Source organism: Manihot esculenta, chromosome 8 (assembly GCF_001659605.2).
Source record: "Manihot esculenta cultivar AM560-2 chromosome 8, M.esculenta_v8, whole genome shotgun sequence".
Classification (NCBI taxonomy): domain Eukaryota; kingdom Viridiplantae; phylum Streptophyta; class Magnoliopsida; order Malpighiales; family Euphorbiaceae; genus Manihot; species Manihot esculenta.
This window is the reverse complement of record NC_035168.2, coordinates 35557883-35579661: the sequence shown is the minus strand read 5'-3', so window position 1 is coordinate 35579661 and position 21779 is coordinate 35557883. Positions and strand designations below refer to the sequence as shown.

Sequence of the window (21779 nt, the reverse complement as noted above, 5' to 3'; positions counted from 1 at the left end):
GCTTTTCTTTCCAGAAAGCAGCACCCAAAGTACAGGGAAAAGCCCAAAAAAAAACAAAATATATAAGAATGCAACAGTAAATTGAGTAAAGTAGCAGCAGAAAATTATGCAGCATCACCAACTTATAAGCATCTGATTGGCAATCTTCCAAAATAATCTTGATTTCTTGTTCAAGTCATTGTTTAATGATATTTCTTTTTCTTTTTCTTTTCTTTTCTTTTCTTTTGATTAATTGAACTGTACTTGACATTTAAATTCATGATTTTAAAGCAAGACTTGATGTAAGTGTTTATTTTTCTCCACTAATTGGATGCTTTCCCTTTGATTTGGGTTGATGTGATTGTTCTGACTAGGTGCAGTTGATTTATTTTCTTATATCATGTAAAATAGAATAATTTTCATACGTAATTTTATAATTTTGAACATATTTTTAATTTAATCACTCAATTTTAATTTTTTTAATTTTTATAATTATCATAAAATTTTATAGTCATTAGAGATTTTATTTAGGAGATATTTTTAGCTATTACAAGTTTGATATTTCAATGTAATATTAAATTTAATCGTTATAATTTTATTATATTATCTCAACATTTTTATAACCGTTTCCTACTGCCATTCTTTTCATTATAAATAATCTCTATTTTAAAGAAAGGAAATTTCATTTTTTTCTTTATTCTCTTTTCATTGGGTTATAAATTAAAGATAATTAAATTTTTATTGTCCTAATTCTGAAAATTAGATCTCAAAAAAATATGTTTAATTCTAGAGATTACGAAATAAATTTTTAAAAATAGTATCCAATACAGCTCAAGTTTTATTATTTTATCATATTTTTTTAACAATTATATGATAGGTTTTGAAGTTTATATATATATATATATATATATATATATATATATATATATATATATATATATATATATATATATATATATATATATATATATATATATATATATATATATATATATATATATATATATATTTTTTTTTTTCATCAATCTTTTTCTAAATTTTTTTTTTTGGTTTCATAAAAAATACTCAGCACAAAAATTTATAAAAGAAGGCAAAATACATTCTCTGTATTTTAAATGGACTCTATACGTAAATCTCAAATTCGATAATAGTAATTTGATAGTTTTTTTATTTTCGTAATTAATAATAATTTTATTGACAAAATAGAAAATATTAGAACAATGAGGGAGAAAACAAACATAGATGGAACAATTACAGGCTAAGCCTTAGCTCCATTATGATCCAGGAATTACTAATTAATGTCCATTGAAGGATTCTTTTTTTCCATTTAATTAGGGTTGGACTTGCAATCACCACCGTCCTTATTGCATACTTGCATCTCCAAGTCTGTTTTGACCACGTTCTCCAAGGCTTTATCTTGCTTCATCCCATCCGTTGATTTGGTTGACTTTGTATTGTTTCTGTACATTGCATAAAGAGACAACTGGACTATCCCCAACAAAACGCCTAGTAAGCTGGGCACCTGTTATTTTTCAATTTTTGCATCAATATAACTATGCATTAATTAACAATTGGATTTTCAAGTTTAGAATTTTCTAATTATAGTTTGATTTTTTTTTCTTGAAATATATATTGAAAAGTAAAAATTAAAGAGAATATTGAATTTATACCATCATAAAATAGTCTCTGATCACTGCAGCGTAAATCAGCCAAATTCCAGCGTTTAAAAAGAGAGAAAACGAAAGTAAAAATGGCATGTATTCCACACTTTTCGTCTTTATCACTGTTCTCTGTTGCACAAATAATCAATACATGTTATGTTATATTTATCATATAAATTAATTAAACAATTAATTAAGCTATTAATTAATAAGGACTCCAAAATAAAAAAAAACCTATTAATGGAAATTATATAATATTCTCAAAATAATATTTTTTTTATAAAAATGTGAGTCCCTATAAAAAAACATAGTATATATTTTTATAAAAAATAGTGGATATACGCACAGATTTAGTCTGATAATAAATACATTCACAAATTTAGTATGATGATACGGGCATCTGAATAAATTTGAGAGGTTTTATCATTTACTCTTTCGATCTCTATTTCAAAAAAAAAATAAAAAATAGTACATATTTAATAATTTATTAAAAATTATTAATTAAATTATTAAAAAATAATTATTAAATTATTAAAAAATAATTATTAAATTGAATTATTAACTATTTATTGATTATTTAAAATATTTTACAAAGGAGAAAATATAATAATAATGCATGAAAAGAACCGCACTGTGCTTTTTGGTGTACGTGGAAATTAAGAATTTAAAATGAAAGATTCAAGAATATTGTATTCTTGTATAAAGTTGGTGAAGTGATCGTTAACAACCTATCATAATTTTTAAAAATTAAGTTAATTTATAATTATAATTACCATATATAATTATTTTTTTTGGTATTAAATTAAAATGATGAATATGTACCAAGGCTGATAGAGGTGAACCATAGACAATAGTGGCCATTCCGACACATATAAGTCCTACAAAGGTGATCCGTAGTTTTCCATGCATGGCAAGAAGCGTTACTGCAATCACCGCTCCAAGAAATCCAACATTCAAAAGCGCCACCAGCTTCGCCGCCTTCACCTGAAGAAAACACCACCGGAAATTTAATTTTAGTTAAAAAGCAAACCAATTCTTGATCATATTTTGCAGACTAAAAGGTAAAATTAAAGATGAACTTGGTAATTAATAATAATTATTATAATTAACCTTCCTCTTCTTGGGAGCGTAGATGAGAAAAAGAGTGACATAGACGAGCTGGAAACTGGCACCTATACCATTCACAGTCACCACAAGCAAACCACCTGGTTTCAGACATCCATAGAAAGTCCACAAACTTGTCCCAAGTAACGTTGTTATGTAAGGAAAAGCTTCATAATCCTCTGTCGATTTATTCTTCACCACCTCCCAAAAGGTCTTTCTGAAATTCAAATATTAATTTATGACATGAAATTATGATCATCAAAGCTAAATTCTTGACTGAGAATATCAAATAGTTTCCATGGTTTTACTCACATGGGGGATGTGAAAACGAAGAAGGAAATGATGTTGCCTGCAAAAATTAACACATAGAACAGAAGAATCGTTATAGTCAGACATTAATAATTGATGGATAATATCATGCATGCATGGTTAAGAGAAAGCTAACCAATGATGCCAAAGATGAAGCCTGCGCTAGCCATGAAGAATAAGGGAGGGAGAGCTGTGGTTGAAGAAAGAATGAAGAAGATAAGTCAGAGAGACGAGACGAGCCGAGAGAGGAAACTCGAGAGGCTGTGTGGCTAATTATGCATGAAGGGCTTGATACATATATATATACAAATGGCTAATTATCATTTAATTATCATAATTATTATTAACATTTAAAATAACAATAATTTAAAATAATTTTTCTTTATTTTTATTATTATTCAATTTGCAAGTAATTGTTATAAATTAAATAATTAAAATTTTAAATTGCCTAGAAACAATCACTATAAATAATGATAACTTTTTTTTTGACTTCAAAAAAAAATAATGATAACTTTTTTTATAAAAAAAACCCTATTTGTTCAAAATTTGTTTTAGAATTTTTTTTTTCTAATTTTTGAACTTCTCAAGAAATATCTTTTTCCCAAACAAAAATTAAAAAACAAAAACTCTTCTGTCAAATATTACAAAGAAATAAAATTTCTAAAAGCTTATAGAAAAATCATTATTATAAAAAATCTCATAAAAAGAAATTTTCCTAAATTTTATGGAGATTTTTTTTTAAAAAAAATGTTAATAGTAATTTTAAAAATTATTATTATTAAATTCAGATCGACTGCTTAGACTAATGAATTTAATTTTAAAACGATTAAAATTTGTAATTTTACCATACAAATTTGAAATAGTAAAAGTATTTTTATGGACAAAATAATTTATTATTATATTTTAAAAAACATTATTATAAGAATTACTATTAATTTATGTATAAAGTTTGATTTATTGTGTCTTTAATTAAAAACTAGTAATAAATAGGTAAAAATATTAAAATTAGATTATTTAAATTTATTATTTTCTTGATTAATTTAAATTAAAAATTATAATACTATATTGTGTAGAAGATTGAAATTAGGAGATGTATTTATTATTTTTAAATATATTTACATAATTATGGCGATAGCTAGAATGATGATGGTAGGGGTGAGCATTATTCGGTTCAAACCGAAAAAATCGACCGAATCGAATGATTTAAAAATTTGGTTCGGTTTTTTATACATTTCGGTTCGGTTCGGTTTTTAATTTTAAAAATTTTGGTTATTTCGGTTCAGTTGGATTTTGATTCGGAAAAAACTGAAAAAACCAAACCGAACCGATTAGTGATAATAATATGTTTTTTTTAATAATATAGAGAAATTAAATCATATTAAGATTAAAATATTTTAATTAAATTTTAAAATATTAAAAATAAAGTGTAAAAAATAAAAAAATTATTAAAAATCAAAACCGATCAAACCGAATCAAATCGAATCGAATCAGACCGGTTCGGTTCGATTCGGTTTCTGATCAAAATCGGTTCGGTTCGGTTTTCATAAATACTAAAATTTCGGTTTTCGATTCGGTTTTGAACCGAACCGACCGAATGCTCACCCCTAGCATCAATGGTACCAGTTCATCTCTTTTTTTTCTTTTTTTTTTTTTTTTTTTATTATCAGAGTTTTATGTCTTTTTCTTGTATTCACTGTTATGCTTTAATGGAAATTTGTGGTTGAATGCTATAACACAACTTTTTTCAAAGTTCTTTTGGATTATAGTTCAGGAGAGGCAGTGGATTTGCTTTTTCAAATGCTGAATTATTATTGTTTTTTTTTAAAAGAAGCTTTGTTTCCCTTTTCTTAAAAAAAATTTTTTATACAAATAATTGATATATAAACATCACAAAATTCATATTACTTCTAATTTACTGTAATGAATTATACATTATGCTAATAAATATCAAAAATTCAAACGAAAAATCCTTCCTTCTTCTTATATTAATAAATATGAAAAATATAAATTAACTTGATTAATAATTGAATTTCTAATTATTATTTCAACAATATTTATATAATTTTTTATATAAATAATTTTATAGGTCCACGTAGATTCCCCGTATGCAAATAATTGAAGGGTGTCTTTTTCATTACCATCAAGCTTTGCTTGCATCACTTAGCATAGTCACACTGTTGAAAATTAATTTCAGATCACAGAAATGGAATTAAGTGTATTTCATTTGATAGAAGGAAGTAGCTAGAAAGCTTTCATTGGTGGTGAGAATTAGTTATAGTCAGGTGACTCACGTGGTACTAGCTTAGCTATAATTTAATTAGAGTTAAAAAGAGATATGCCAATTGTAATAAATTATTTTTTTGAATCCTCGTTAAAAAAAAATTAGCCTACATTTATGCCTTTCTAATTTTTATTTTTAATTGTGAATACTAAAAACAAATAATTACTTGTGGATTTATGTAAGGGTGTAAATGAGCCTAGCAGAATTGAGTTTTGTTGAGTTTTAAAAAATTTAAATTTGATTTGTTAGAATTGAGTTTTGTTGAGTTTTAAAAAATTTAAATTTGATTTGTTAAAATATTTTCGAACTCGAGTCGAATTCGAGATTTATTCATTTTAAATTCGAATCGAATATTAAAAAATTCAAACTTGATTCGTTTAGTAAATGAATTTAGACGAGTCGAGTTTTTATCGAGATTAGTTTCGAATAGTTCAATTTATTTACATATATAATGAGTTTTAGTTTAAAATTAATAAGTTTAAAATTAAAATAATTTTAGTTAAATAAATATATTTACAAATTAAATCGTAAACTTGTAAAAATAGCTTTTAAATCTTAATGATTCAAATATATATAAGTTTAAGAGTATATCTAAATTATATAGAACTGAATTTTAAAAAATTTAAATTTGACTCATGAAAAGTATGTGTAAGGTTTGAATTTCTTTCTAATTAATAATAATTTCAGTTACTTAACGAAACTGTTCACGAGTCTATTCGCGAGTCTGCTCATGAACTCATAAACGAATCAAACTCACGAGTTTTATCGATTTGAATATTATGAAACTCAAATTTGACTCATTTACCAAACGAGTCTAAAAATTAAACTTGAATTTGACTCGTTTAGAAATCGAGTCGAACTCGATCGAACTTTTATTAAACTAAATCTCGAATAGCTCACGAACGATTTGGTTTATTTACACTCTAGATTTATGGCAAAGATCAATAACCTAATTTAATATGTTTCTATTAAAATTGTAAAATTTCATAGCAAATGAAGAATGCATAACTCTGATTGTGAGTTATAAAAAAAGACCAAATATAAAAGGATGATATGAAAAAGTGTAAAACATTGTGCAAAAGGACCACTTGATTTGGGGACATACTATTGTGTAGATCTGGTGGTGGACAACAATTGTACTTTGTCAAAATCTGGAAGGGAAAACCTCCAAATCAGGAAATTTTACCAAACGAGTCGGTTGAAACAGTGGGCTCCACTTTAATTTCACGTGGACTTTCAACCATCGTGGTTATGCTTCAAGCTTATTGTAAGCAAATCTAGTGGACAGTGACTCTTCAAGAACTAATATACGGCAAAAATATTTAATTTATAGCCTTTTTATATAATAAAATTAAAAATATTAAATTTTATCTCCAACAAAAACATGTTTATCAAAATTTAATATTTTTAAAATAAATATAATTAATAAGTTAATAAAAAATTATTTTTTAATATATAAAAAATAATAAAAATTAAAAAATAAAAATTAGCTAAATGTTAAAATAAATAGATTTTCATAATCTATTTATTTACAATTTAAATATTGATATAGTGATTTAGTTAAAATATTAAATACTGTTTTAAAAATTATTATAAAATAAATTAATAATTATAATTAAATACATGAGAAAAAAAAATTTTTTCGTCTTATAATTTTTATTAATTTTACTTTTTAATATATATTAAGCAAGATAATTTCTTTATTAATTTTTTAATTATATTTATCTTAAAAATATTAAATTTTATTAAATATTAAGAGTTATTTTGAATATTTATTTTAAAAAATAATAATTAATAAAAAATTATATTAAAATAAAATAAAATAAAATAGAGTTATAATAACTTAGTATAATCGAAAAAAAAAATAAAAATTATTCGAGTGGTAGGATTCGTTTTGAGATTAAAAAATTTAAATTGTTTTAAATTAAAAAATTTAAAATTTTTTATTTTAAATAAAAAACCATAAAATAAAAATTAAATTAAATTTTTATAAAATTTTTAATTTAAATCGATTGGCAACAATTTTTATGTCTTATGATAAGATTGATTATATTATATACACTCCTTTTCTTTAAAAAAGATTTTTAGAGAAACTTAAGCTCCCGAGTGAATGAATAGTGTTAATGATCTAACGGATAAAATGGTAATAAAATTCGTATCAAAATCAATCAAGCACATATGAGTAAAAACAAAAAAAAAAAGAAAAAAAAAAAAAAAAAAGGAGAAAGTGCCCCCAAATGCCTAATCATCCATGCTTCCCTTTACCCAAAAACCATGAAGCTATTTTTTTAATGTGCTTTTTTTTTTTTTTAATTTTTGCCTTTTCTTTTTCATCTTTTAATTTCGTAATTTTTAATTTAGAGCTTATACATGGGTCATCATCTACACATATACTATTGGAGAGATTTTGTTGCTTACCATGCACCACTATGCTAGTTGTGGATGATGAGTAAGTACCACATCAAGATTTCTTTCTTCATTCCATATCTTTTTTATTCTTTTTGAACGTACTTTTAATGTTTTAACTTTAATTTTTCTGTCATTTATATATAGGTGTCATATTCGTGGATACGTGATTCTGATTTTTGACATGTGACTATTTAATTTTTGTTTTACCTTTAAAAATACATATCCGTCTTTTTAAATTTTACTCTCATACGAACCTTATCTATTAGTCGGGTTTAATTGAGTTTAATTTTCTTTAAACTTTATTAGGTCCATAGAATCAGATTGTGGTTGGATCTGATCCCCTCTAAAAAATATGTTATAGACTTTCATTATAATTATTTCTGACTCCATTATAATTACTCATTGAGCTGTTTATCCATGTTACCAGAGCCGAAATCATAGCTGAAAATTCAAATCAAATTTCCCACCACCAAAGCTCAACAGTCTTTCTCTGTTAAACTCAAACATAACAATTATTTAGCTCGAAAAACCAAATTTCAACCTCTTCTAAACTATCATAACCTTAATAATTTCATTGATGATTCTTTCATACCTCCAAAAACTATAAAATTTACCTCTAATCCAGCCCTTGATACTCTCAATCCCCAATACACAACCTGGTTCAAACAGGATCAGCTTTTACATTCTTGACTAGTCTCCCCTTCCTGAAGAAGTGTTTTCTTATATTGTTGGGTTAAACTCTAGATGGAGAACAAAATTCTTTCAGGTGCGTACGTACATAGAGCAGTCAACAAGCAGAAAAATTTTTCACCATGTTAGACAGAAAAAAACAAAAGGATATAGTTATTATTTCATTTAAATAGATAATTATATTATAATATAAAAAAGTGGATAATGACGGCTCATCAAAAGAACTCCATTCCAGTAGTAGCTAGTGAAGTGATAGTAAAAAAATCAAGCATGATAATTATATTTATATAAAATGCATAATAACAAAATAAAATTTATTTTGCATGCAAACAAATTAAAATTGAAAAACAAACGTCTGCTTTCAAAAAGGTGGCTGTACCATCGCATACCCTTTTCTCAATAAAATTATTAAAGCATCTCCTTTCTGCTGCTCTCACGTCCTTCTTATATATTCTTTCCTATCTTTTTATTTTTTAATAATGAAGAATCACTTATTCCATGGTGGCCTATTACTTCCTTTAGAGCAAAGTTTGATTATTAAATAGAGTAAATTTCGACTCGAAAAATCTCCTATCAAATAAGTAAGAGAATAAATTTCGACTCAAAAATCTCCCATTAAACACTTGAATAAATAATTCGGTACACATACACAGAAATATAAATATCCTCTATATGTTTTTATTTTGGTATTTAGGTCTTGAAGGTTGAATTTTTAGCACTTAGCAAGCAGCATAAGTGCCTTTAAGCTGTAGCACACCATGCGTGACTCTTATTTCTTTTTTAAAGTTTCTTTAACTATCAATCTTAACTCTTTATTCTAAGTTTTCAGAATTAAGTGTTCTGAATTTTTCTGTAACATCTATCTAATATTATTTGAATTCGTTAAAGGTATCTTCTAATAAATAGTTTACGGTGAAAGATCTTTTAAATATAATTAATTTTATAGATAAATTATTTGAGTTTTTTTGTAAATTTTCATCACTTTTTACTATTAAAATATTTAAAAAAATCTAAAATATTTTTAAAAAATTAATTAATAATTTTTTTTTAATTCGAAAGATTAACTGATAAATATTTTAAAATTATAGAAATTAAATAGTAAAATATTTAATAATAAAATTAATGAAAAAATTAATTAATAAATTTTTTAAAATGTAAAAAATATTTTAATGTGTTTTTCAAAATTAAAAAGCTAATGGGTGATCGGATTTTTTATATAGTAAGTGATTAAATAATAATTTCTCATTATATTATTATAAATATTTTTTTATTGTTTATATATAAATGGTGTCCAGCATTTGCGGGATATAAACAATAGATGCATGGAGTTTTGATCTCAGTGATGATCGTGCGTAGTTAGGCGAAACATCTATGGACGATGAGTAAGTACCCACATAAATAATTCAATTATAATATTTAAAGCAGATATAAACTATTTTAAAATTATACTGTGGACCATAAAGTTTACATTTTTCGTCACTTGGCTCCAGAAATATTCTGTTTCAGTCTAATTACTGTCTTGGTTGGAACTTCTGCTAATTAACTAATTTACATCAGATTCTTCGAAGAACCTATGAGGCTGTTCTTAATTTACATTTACATTTAAGCCGGCCAGGCCAGTATTTTCAAGGGATCTGCATCTTCTGTGTGCATCGCTTTATATATATATATGATTGATGAGAACTACTGATCAGCTGTAAGAATCTGAACTACCCATATGCTTGCCTTTATAAATGAAATACATTGGTGGGCACTGATGAATCAGGTTCCACTGAATCTTTCCCTTTAAAACCGATATTCATGGTAGATTTTGATGTTCCCTAAATCCTTGGCTATGGTGAGTAGATAGTGTATATGTATAGTTAGATGTACTTTTAAATTGGGTGAGCATTGGTCGTTCAGTTGAAAACCAAATTGAATTGAATAAACTGAAAATCAAAATTTTAGTATTTATAAAAGTTGAAATAAATCAATTTTGATTAGAAACTGAATTAAATCAAATCAGTATGATTCGATTCGATTCAGTTCAATTTAATCCATTTGAATTTTTAATAATTTTTTTTATTTTTATACTTTATTTTTAGTATTTTAAAATTTAATTAGAATATTTTAATTTTTAACATTATCTAATCTCTTTATTTTATTGAAAATAATATATTATTATTACTAATCCATTTGATTTGATTTTTAAATTTTTTTTTGATTAAAACTGAATCGAACTGAAATAACTGAAATTAAAAATAAAAATGAATCGAAATGAATAAAAAATTAAATCGAAATTTTAAATTAATTTAGTTCCATTGATTTTTTCAATTTGAATCGAATACTAATCACCTCCGCTTTTAAATCCTGTGATATGTGAGCTTAATATTCGTAGTTAGGTTTCATGATATATAAATCCACAAAGAAGATTCAGTTTCTTGGTATAGTATTTTCAATGTTAAATTCCCATATTATTAGAGAATACGAAGATGAATATATTATTTGACCAATAAGCTAATGAAAGATTGAAGTTCAGAAGTTTGTTTGGATTCCAATTAGAAACTAATAGAATTAATACTTTTAATTATTTTTAGTAGAATTGTATTCAACACTGTAAACTTTCGAGTTTAACCCTTTATTTTTTACGGAAAATATTCATACATATTTTTTTATTTACGGAGCATTTAAAAAATTTAATCAATAACAAATATTTTTATGATCATTTTTTTTAAAAAAGAAAATTATTTTAAATACTAAGATTTTAAATTAAAATTAAATAATAAAAAATAAATTATTTTGTTAAAAAATATTTCTCATAAAAATATTTTCTAAATATAATTTTTTTTTCCATAAACAAATAGAGGTTAAGTTTCTATTAGATCCCATTCTTGAAAAAATATGAAGGATAAAATTTCCATTCTACTTGGGTTTTCTAGTTTTTTTAGGAAAAATAAGTTTTTTTTTTTAAAATAATAAGGATATAATTTAAATTTGAGCTTCTTTATTTATATTTACAAAAAAAATTTATTATTTAGTTTTCTTTAAAGTATATAGACAATCAAATGTGGACTTGTATAATAAAAAGTAGAGATATTAAATTAACATATATAAGTGAATTATTTAGTATGTTTTCCCTTTATAATACAAAAAGATGGAAAAAGTTAAAAAAAAAATTAAATAATAAAAAAGTACAAAAATTTATTATATATAACTAAATAAAAAATTAATAAAGTATACAATTAACACTTTCAATAACCAAAAGTGAAAAAAAAAAAAGGATGGATCAGTAATAGTCTAATAGAAATCCTTTACGTACAGATATCCCACTAATTAATCATAGTAAAAAAAAAATTCTGCATAATGCACAATAAAGCTAACTTTTTTTATTATATTAAAATGCAACATATATTAAAAGTAAAATTAAATAAATCCATTATTTAAATTATTTAATAATAATCATTCTTTTTATAGGAAAAACTTATGCATCTTCTCTTTTGAATTTTCAAACATTGTCATTACTAGGTATTAATAAATAAATGATATAAGTCTAACTTCTTGTTGTAGTAGTAATAATAATAATAATAATAATAATAATAATAATAATAATAATAATAATTAATATTCATTATTCTTACATTCTTAAGAAATTTATTAATTTGTATCTATTTTAAAATAAAAAATGTATTTATATTTTATAAAATTTAACTTTTTAATTATTTTATTAACAACCCTTTAGTGATTTTCATTTTTAAATATTTATATTATTTAATTTTTATAATTTTAATTATATATAATATTTAGTGACTATAATTTTAAATATATATATATATATATATTATTTAATCTATTTAATTAAAATTAAAATAAACTAATTAATAATTTTTAGAAAAAATTAAAGAATTTAATTTTAAAAAATATAATAACATTTAATTGAGATATTTTAAAATAAACAATAAATTAGTGTATTTATTTAAAATCAAAAGAGTTTATTGTAAGCTATAAAGCTGAAAGTAAAAAATATTATATAATACTTTTAGTATTGGAGCAGAGATTGTACTCTAGAGAAAGAAATAGGCCAAAACTCGAATAGTTGGATCCATTATCTCGATATCCAACTTAAGATTAAAGTAGACCGGACTGATGCTATACAGTTTAGGATTAAAATAGGCCGGATTGACCCTATACTTGAATTTATCAGAAAAAAGTCTAGTTCAGTAATGTGATAGGAGGTAGGAGAGCAGGTCCAGCTACTTCACAGCCTTATCAGCATACACGCCAGAGGAAAATTAAATGGCCGCTCGATAGAGATAAATACACTGGTATATCCATACGTACGGATCTGTTTGACAAAAACAAATGATATTGTATCATGATAACGGTTATGCATCACTAAAAAATAAAAAAAAAAGAATAAAGGGAAATATCTAATCTCTCTAGGCCAAGTTTACACACAAGAATAAACTCTATTCTCTATGGATCTCAGAACATCATAATATATTAATCACAAAGTCAATTATTACTAAAGACATAAATTTAAATTAATTTTGATAATTTATTAAAAAGAACCTTAAAATAAAATATCCTCTAAAAAACTTTTTTTTTTGACCATTCCATTATGTGCATGGGAAGATAAATTACTTTAGAAGTGGCTTTTGTTAAAGCCTTATTATTAAAAGGCGTTGTGGCATTATATGTATATTTAATGTGCAAAAACACATACACATAGCAAAATCTTTGCCTTGAGTTGCGTAATATGTAGCTTTAAATCTTTATCATCAAATCAGCTTCTCCCCACAAATCAAAGAACCAACATTTTAATTATCTTCTTTTAGTTATATCCTTTAATTCAAAGCTCAAAACTAGGGGTGGAGAGAAGGTACGGCAAGGGGCACGTGCCGTACCGGCGACCAAAAAATGCTTTGAAGGGGGATGAAGGTGCCGCAGCGGCGCATCCGGTGGTGACGCGCGCAACCGGTACCCTACCAAAGGGAAGCTCCTGGCTCCGACACTGTCAAAACACACAATCATTTCCCCTATACATGTCCATTGGTGAACTCCAAAAGGTAATCAATCCTCAATTATAGGATAATTTAATAGTTGATATTTCATAGGGTTGATATGATTGATAGTTTATTTTTTTTTAAATAAATTAACTTTTTTCAGATGAAAATATTTTTGCTGCCAAGATTCCCTTAGCATTTCCAGCCCCACTAATCCTAACTAATCCTATAGCTAATGGAAATTTCTTTCAAGGGAAAGAAAAGAAAGAAAGAAAGAAAGAAAGAAAGAAACCGACATTTCAATGTCTATATTAATCATGCATGCTTTCTTCGTCATGCATGGCTATTACCTTTCTTTTCTCCTAATTTTCTTAAAATATCCGAACACTTCAAAGTGATTAATCCAAATCCCAAAACCGTAATCATACAAAGATTTACTTCTGTAAAAACCTTATCTTTTTAGGTGGGTTGCCATTCTTCCAAGAGCAGATAATGGCAACGGCCAATGGCATGAGAAAGGCTAGATTTTGCAATCCCGCCCCTGTCAGGCTGTCTCATTAAGGATTCAATGTCAGAGATAGAACAAGCTCATCAGACGACTGGAGATTCGTCATCTCTATTTCAAAGTTGTATGATCTTTCCAAGAGTGGCACTTTACAGTTAAAAGTAAGCAGAGGCATAAATGAATAGAATAGAAAAGAATGGAATTTATTGTACTACTTTTAAGGAAAAGTCGAAGGTCAAATTGACTAGAAAGGGAACTCGCATGGTGGAGTGTACATGCATGCAAATCCATGCACTGTGGTCCAAAGGAGAGTGGCAAATTGTAGGTTAAATGATTCACGAGTCACCTTCAAAATGCTTCAACCTTTATTACACAGTTACAGTCACAGCACTATCTCTTGTCTCGCTCATGATATGTCTCCCAACTTTGTATTACTTCTACATTGTTGTACGAAGGAAATTATTCGCGCGATATCATATAGTAATGAAATTAACGTTTTGCTAATTGGGTATTTGGACATCTTAATATTGACAAGAATTTTCTGTCCCATTTCTCTGCATTTCTTTTCAGGGTCTACTTTCAAAAAGGGATCACTTACTGTTCTATCATGTATCAACTTTAGCCATATATACTTTTTTCAAGCTGTGCAGCCATATCTATGAGATCAACCCCAGATATTAATGAGTAAATTTCTGTTGGAGCCAAGAACTTGGGTGTAGTACCGACAATTCAAGCTCCCAAATTAGAGAACTGAAAAAGAAAAAAGAAACATGCTTTGTCTGTTTGTTATGCTTCACGGCCACGTAAAATTTTACAATTAGCATTCAGTCCCACTTGGAATTCGTCCTCATCGAACGCAACATAACGTGTGGGAAGCCATTGTTATTATTGAACACAGTAGTTTGCCCGAGAGCCATAGAGAAAGTCTTAAAGCTAGTGACCACACCTCTGACCACACCCGAGAGCCATAGAGCCGTAAAATAATTTTTTCTTTAAATAGGCATAAAGTGCAAAACTATTAATTGAGTGTTAAATTAATTAAATTGACAAATTTTAATAAGTCAGCTCAAAAAATAAAAATAAAAATAAAAAGGGAAAGCAAATTAAGAAATTAAACAATTGAATTTGAAATAACCAATGTTGACCCAATATTTAACGGGCCGAAATCCCCCGAAACATCCCATATAACAAATAAAACTATGGGACCCGGCCCATTTTAGAGTATAGGCCCAAAATTCAGCCCAAACTGTGTTCGGCTTAATCTGTACGCAGGGCTAACGTGCGCCTACAAGCCAATTTCTGCAGAAAGAGCTCAAAGCTACGAAATTGGAACATAAGGTTTATAGATCGATCCAAACCCTCAGTCCGCTTATTCTTCTTCACTTCCAAAATGTTCAAAAAGTAAGTAATCTCTGAACAATTTAGGCTTCTGATTTACGATTTTGAATTGCTGTACCCTAGACATGGGCATGCTTTTAACTATTTAAAGCTTGTTAGGTTTTCATATGAAGATGTATCCTCACAGAACCAAGTGAAAGCGTCTGTGCAGCGAAAAATTCGACAGAGTATTGCAGATGAGGTTAGGATTTCTTACTCTAATTTCTTTCATCTTGGGTACATTTAATTTGATGCAAAAAATTTCACTTCTAGTGCAGTACCCAGGATTGGAACCTGTTTTGGATGATTTGCTTCCAAAGAAGTCCCCTTTGATTGTTGCTAAATGGTCTGGTTAATACTCTTTTTCTTTTTGTGCAATTGATTTGTTAATCTCCTGATTTTTTATTCATTATTTCGTTTCTGTGCAGTCAGAATCATCTGAATCTGGTGATGGTAAACAGTGTCCCCCTGTTTTTCAATGTTCGTGATGGGCCTTACATGCCTACCCTACGACTTCTTCATCAATGTAATATACATCGTTGCCAAAATTATAACTTTATCGCATGCATTTTGTTAACAGTTCCAGTTGGATGATAAGGGAAAACTATTAGACAATTGTCCTGTGGTGTATAGTTTTTATAATGTTCCGGGATAGGGCAGAAAATTTTTGTTCAAGATTTGAGTAATAAATTGCACCTGCAAAGCATGGATCACTTTTCTTACTTGACATGGTGATGTGTGCCTTTCTCAATTATACTTCTCTACTGGTAGGAGTTTGGTGCTGATGAACTTCTCTTTTGTACACTATCATCCAGGATTAGTGATATAAAAGAGTAAATATATGGTGGCATATTATTGTTGTAGTCATGCATTTCTTCTTCAGTTGAGTGTCAGACTACACTGTTAGTCTCTATACTTTGGGTTTATGGGATTTTAAGATACAAAACACTTACAGGTTCATCACTTTTATGTTCTTCAATCTATTATTATTTATTCTAAAGAACTTTTTAATGTTGTTCTCTTTAGGTAGTTAATATTCTTCTGAATTTTAGCGCCCACAATATCTATTGTTATAAACTGCTGGTTTTGCAGATCCAAACATAATGAAAAAGTTACAAGTAGACAGGGGTGCAATAAGATTTGTCCTTGCTGGTGCAAACATAATGTGTCCTGGACTTACATCGCCAGGTGGTGCTTTGGATGAAGAAGTGGAGGCAGAAACTCCTGTGGTATGAAATGTGAATTGTATTATGTTGTGCTTAGGATATTTATTCATTGATGAATTATTTTCATATTTTGAGGGGTTTCATTTTTTCCTTTTGATTTGTTGCCCAAGTAGTTTTTGCAGTTTTCTCTTTTCCTTAAACCATAAATATTTATATTTATTTCTGATTTGTAATTTGAAATTTGGATACTCTTAGGCCATAATGGCTGAAGGAAAAGAACATGCGCTTGCAATTGGCTTCACAAAAATGTCAGCAAAAGACATGTAAGTTATTACCCAACTTATTGGATCTAAAATGGGTTGCTCAGTGAATGAAGCATCCTACACTTGTGGGTTCCGGGAGGGTTGATGTATATATTGCATAGCATTATTCTTGCTTTGCAGAATGTCTATTTCCGTGGCTTGAACTGTGATCTCTAGGTCACAAATGAAGTAACTTTGTTGTTACACTAAATACATCCTCTTATTGGATCATGATATTCGAAATTGACAATGTTGCCTAACTTTGTGTGTACATAATTATTTTGCTAAATGGCTGTGGGATGTTGGCAAAAACAAATAACTGTAGGAGTGGCATTTCATCAAAATGTATCTCTAATATGGTAACGCCATTAGATCTTTGCCATCTGAATGTTGAGCGTTAGTTATCCCCAGTAAAATTTAACTGGTAATTATGTTGATCATGCTGTGAACAATTGCAATGCAGTTGGTCATTATTGCATCTCATATGACGTAATAGAATAGGAGGGGAAGCTCGGTTTGAGCATTGTGTTCTTCATATGTCAGAGCTGTATTTTGAGTTTCTTGTTGCTAATGTTCACAAAATAAAACATGGAGAAGGGACAAGTAGTTATGAGTTCATTATTTTTCCCCTTAATGTTTTGATTGACTGATGTGATGAAGTAGCATAATTCTCTGTTTACAGAAAAGCAATTAACAAAGGGATTGGGGTGGACAACATGCATTATCTCAATGATGGTCTTTGGAAGGTAGGTCCTTGTCAAATCTTGTATTACAATGTTATCAACTTACCGTTTTTATGTTATTCAATTCATTAGTGCTACCTATCGCACTCGCTGCTAAAATAGGCATTCTTGTAGTTAACATTTTATCCTTCATTAATTTAAATAGTTAAGTAGTAATGGTATCCCATGAGGAAGCACATTAAACATCCGTATCCTGTTGCTTGGTTTGATGTGTTGTAGATCTTCATGTCACACTTTAGTTCTTTTTCTGATGTAGCTGCCTTTTAGGGGCGTTCACTTTTGATTTGACATGATGGGACTGGTAGTAGTGGGAAATGCCAAATTATTGATTAAGTTGTTGCATCATGCAGATGGAGCGTCTAGATTGAGGATTCGCAAGAGCAACTGTGGTAACATCTACTTTCAAGAACAGAGTGAGTTTATTGGCATCATGCTTGCAATGCAGCTGTGTCTTTTAGATGTTGGAAAAAGGATTGTAAATTTTTGCCCGGTTGTTTATCTTTTTTGTTTCCATGTAAACATTACAGATATTGTTTTTACCTCAAAGATGTTCCATTAATCAGGTTATTATTTATGCCTCTTCCTGTAATTCAGTTAACTCCCTTTCTTGTGGATGTTGTGCTAATATTTGGTGAAATGCTGGATGTCTATCCCGTTAACATATGTATGTGATTGGCTTAGATTGATGAAGAGATTTGATTTGGTTATGATTTAACTTCACTTTTTAGTAGTGATTATTCTTCATGCTGCCAAATCAAAGAGCTTTTTGTTTTTTTGTCCCTTTTTAGGAGGTGCTAGTGTGACATGAATATTAATATTTAATTATTATTATTGTAGATGTGGCTAAAGGTTTCATGATAAAAAATAAATAAATAAATAAATTTTTAATATTTCTCAATTATAACTTAATTTCAAAATTTTATTTAAAATGTAGCCAATTGACTAATTTTGTAAAAATTAATATTTTATTATTTAATAAAATAAAAAGTTAATATATTTATTTATATTAGTAAGCTGAAAATGTCATTACATACCTTTTATAATTACAAATTTCCTTACTTTTTTCTTAAAAATCTTTAATTATATTAGTCAACTATATTGGTTGTCTATCTAAAATTTAAATTATTTTAACATTTAAATTCTATTATAATATAAAATTTTATATTAAAAAACAAATTAAAATAAAAAATTTGTATATAAAAAGGTATTATTTTTAGTCCAGATATTTAGATTTTTTGCCAATAACTCTAATGTTAACAGATATTAGTTCATCGCTAAAATATTTATTGACAAATAGTCGGTTGTTTAATTATTTTTTTTGTATCTTCTTGACTTTTGATACCCTTCAACCATCATCACAAACCATGCAGGCCTTCTTGTTTTAAATACAACATAACCCATTGTAATACCAAATAAAACTCCACATCCATACCCTAATAATACTTGCTTCCATCCAAATCCATTCTCAGACTCAGATTCTGATGTTGTTGGCTGTTGTTGCCTCTCCCCATTGTCACATTTTTCTAATGGAAATCCACACAATCCCAAGTTTCCTTCATATGAACTGCTATCAAATGTGTTGAACTGATTTCCTTGAGGTATGGGTCCTTCAAGTTTGTTGTCTGAAACTCGAAATACTTGTAGAAATGTCAAATCTGCTAATTGTACAGGAATCCTTCCAGTAAGAAGATTTGAAGAGAGGTCTAGTGACTCCAAATTGGATAATTCCCCCAGTGATGGTTGAATATTGCCTGTGAGTTGATTGTGTGATAAGTTGAGTAGCTTAAGTGATTTAAGCCCTCCAATTGTTTGTGGGATTATCCCTGAGAATTCATTGCTTGACAAATCAATGGTTGTCAGAAGTGTTTGGATTTTCACCAAAACAATCTCTAATCCTTTGACTGTCAGACTCACAGAATAATCATAAGCAATGTTTGGCTCTCCCATGTATCCCATTTTCACATCAAAATTCATCATTGCTTTGAAACTGTTGAAATACTCTGCAGGCAAAGGTCCACTGAACATGTTATTGGAAAGGTCAAAAATTCTTAGCATTGAGAACGAATAATTGGCAGAGGAATCATTCACCAAACCGTGGAGCTTATTAGATTGCAGCACTAGAACTTGCAACTTTGGAAGAGTGCCCAAAAAATGGGGGAATGTGTCATTTATGACATTGTTGCCAAGATCTAAAATTTGCAGATCCTTGCAATTAGAGATGGATGATGGGATTGTCTTCTGCAATTGGTTGCCATTGAAGTTCAAATACCTCAAGCTGTTGCCAACTGAAAACACTTCAGGGATGGTTCCGTGGAAATTGTTCATGCCCAAATGCAATACTGAAAGGCTGTTGGTGAAATTTCCCAAGCATTGTGGAATGAAGCCATTCAAACTATTGTTTGACAAGTCAATAATTTGGAGAACCTTGAGATTGCAAATTGTAGAAGGGACTTCTCCGATCAGATTGTTGGATGAAAAGATAAGAACACTTAAATTTGCACGTTTGAAAACAGAATTTGGAATTGGACCTTCAAATTTGTTATTTCTCAAATCAATGTAAGTCAATTGATTATATTCAAAAAGTGAACCTGGAATTTGACCGTTGAGATTGTTGTTTCCCATTCTCAAATAATAAATCCGTGTAAGATTTGCAAATGAGGAAGGAATCTGGCCATTGAAATTGTTGAAGGAGACGTCCAATGCTGATAGTCGCATTAGGCTTCCAAGTGATGATGGAATTTGACCATTGAAATTGTTATTATTGAGATACAAGGAAGTGAGTTGCTTAAGGTTTTCAAGAGAAGATGGAATCTGACTGCTGAAATTATTATAAGAGAGGTCCAATTTACGGAGTTGCGAAAGGCTTCCAAGTGACGGCGGAATTTGATCACTGAAATTGTTATAATTGAGGTACAATGAGGTGAGATTCTTAAGATTTACAAGAAAAGATGGATTTAGATCACTCAAATTATTATGAGAGAGATCCAACATGGAGAGTTCCGTAAGATTTTCAAGTGAAGATGGAATTTGCCCAATGAAATTATTAAAATTTAGGTATAAAGAAGAGAGATCCCGAAGATTTCCAAGAGAAGATGGAATTTGACCACTAAAATTGTTATCAGAGAGGTCTAACACGGTGAGATTCTTAAGATTTCCAAATGAATATGGGACTTGACCATTGAAATTATTGGTGGAAAGGTACAATGAAGAGAGCTCTTGAAGATTTCCAAATGAAGATGGAATTTCATCATTAAAATTGTTATGAGAGAGGTCCAACATAGTGAGTTTGCTAAGATTTCCAAGAAAATATGGAACTTGACCACTGAAATTGTTATTAGAAAGGTATAATGAAGAAAGCTCTTGAAGATTTTCAAATGAAGATGGAATTTGACCACTGAAATTGTTATGAGAAAGATCTAATACAGTAAGTTTCTTAAGATTTCCGAGTGAAAATGGAACTTGACCATTAAAATTACTATTAGAGAGATACAATGAAGAGAGCTCCTGAAGATTTTCAATTGAAGATGGAAATTGATCACTAAAATTATTGAAAGAGAGTTGAGAGTTGTTAAAATCATTGTAAGAAAGATCAAGGCTAATTACATTACCAGTTGTGTTATCACAAGAGACACCATCCCACTTGCAGCAATCTGTGCCTTGTTTCCAGGAATCTGTCTTGGGAGAAAGAGAATTGCTGGAAGAGGGTGCACTTATCATGTATAAGGCATCCTTCAATTGGAGCAAGGCAAGACTCTGGCCTTGTTGGCACAACATTGCTGAAGAAGAAGAATTGAGAGACAAACATATACAAGGAGAAGCTTGAAAATGAAAGTGAAACAAGAAGAAGCATAGAAAGTGAGCAAGCCATAACAGAAACCCCATTTTGTTGAAGAAATTTTGAAGTGGAAATGGAAGAGGAATGCTAGATTTGAAAGTTAGAGATAAGAAAATTATGTATGAGTGTTGCTATTTATAATCTGGTGAGTGAATTTTCATGTTATGACTTGTTTGTTTCTTATGAATTTCCACACTTAATTTAGTTTATATCTTTACATTCTATTTTATTCCACTCCCGTAAATTATACAAACAGATTGTTAAAGACAAAATAATGAGTTGACTTGTCTATTTCAACACTTCAATAAAATTGAGCAACTCATTCATTATTATGGCATTTAGCAATTTACAAAATCAAAGTCCTCTCAAACCCTTTTTTTTTTTTAAATAAAGTCTATGTTAAGGTTTTTTTTTTTTTTAAAGAGTAGTTTATATT

General features: G+C 28.2%; 3 protein-coding genes across 3 annotated transcripts; 1 reads left to right on the top strand and 2 right to left on the bottom strand.

The window, feature by feature from the left end:
* Nucleotides 1-1150: 1150 nt before the first annotated feature.
* Nucleotides 1151-3319, bottom strand: LOC110621421 (bidirectional sugar transporter SWEET16). Its single transcript, XM_021765701.2, has 6 exons — nucleotides 3190-3319; nucleotides 3057-3093; nucleotides 2751-2961; nucleotides 2463-2624; nucleotides 1650-1769; nucleotides 1151-1501 (listed from the first exon to the last, which is right to left on the bottom strand). The coding sequence occupies exons 1-6, from the start codon at nucleotides 3221-3223 to the stop codon at nucleotides 1307-1309; spliced, it is 759 nt and encodes a 252-aa protein (XP_021621393.1). The 5' UTR covers nucleotides 3224-3319; the 3' UTR covers nucleotides 1151-1306.
* An 11887-nt stretch (nucleotides 3320-15206) lies between these two features.
* LOC110621112 (malignant T-cell-amplified sequence 1 homolog) lies at nucleotides 15207-18086 on the top strand. The gene is made up of 8 exons (XM_021765187.2): nucleotides 15207-15321; nucleotides 15418-15499; nucleotides 15576-15643; nucleotides 15726-15823; nucleotides 16390-16526; nucleotides 16719-16786; nucleotides 17448-17511; nucleotides 17859-18086. The coding sequence occupies exons 1-8, from the start codon at nucleotides 15311-15313 to the stop codon at nucleotides 17874-17876; spliced, it is 546 nt and encodes a 181-aa protein (XP_021620879.1). The 5' UTR covers nucleotides 15207-15310; the 3' UTR covers nucleotides 17877-18086.
* A 696-nt stretch (nucleotides 18087-18782) lies between these two features.
* On the bottom strand, nucleotides 18783-21700 carry LOC110621570 (receptor-like protein 9DC3). The gene has a single exon (XM_021765841.2). The coding sequence runs from the start codon at nucleotides 21388-21390 to the stop codon at nucleotides 18814-18816; it is 2577 nt and encodes an 858-aa protein (XP_021621533.1). The 5' UTR covers nucleotides 21391-21700; the 3' UTR covers nucleotides 18783-18813.
* Between the last annotated feature and the right edge of the window lie 79 nt (nucleotides 21701-21779).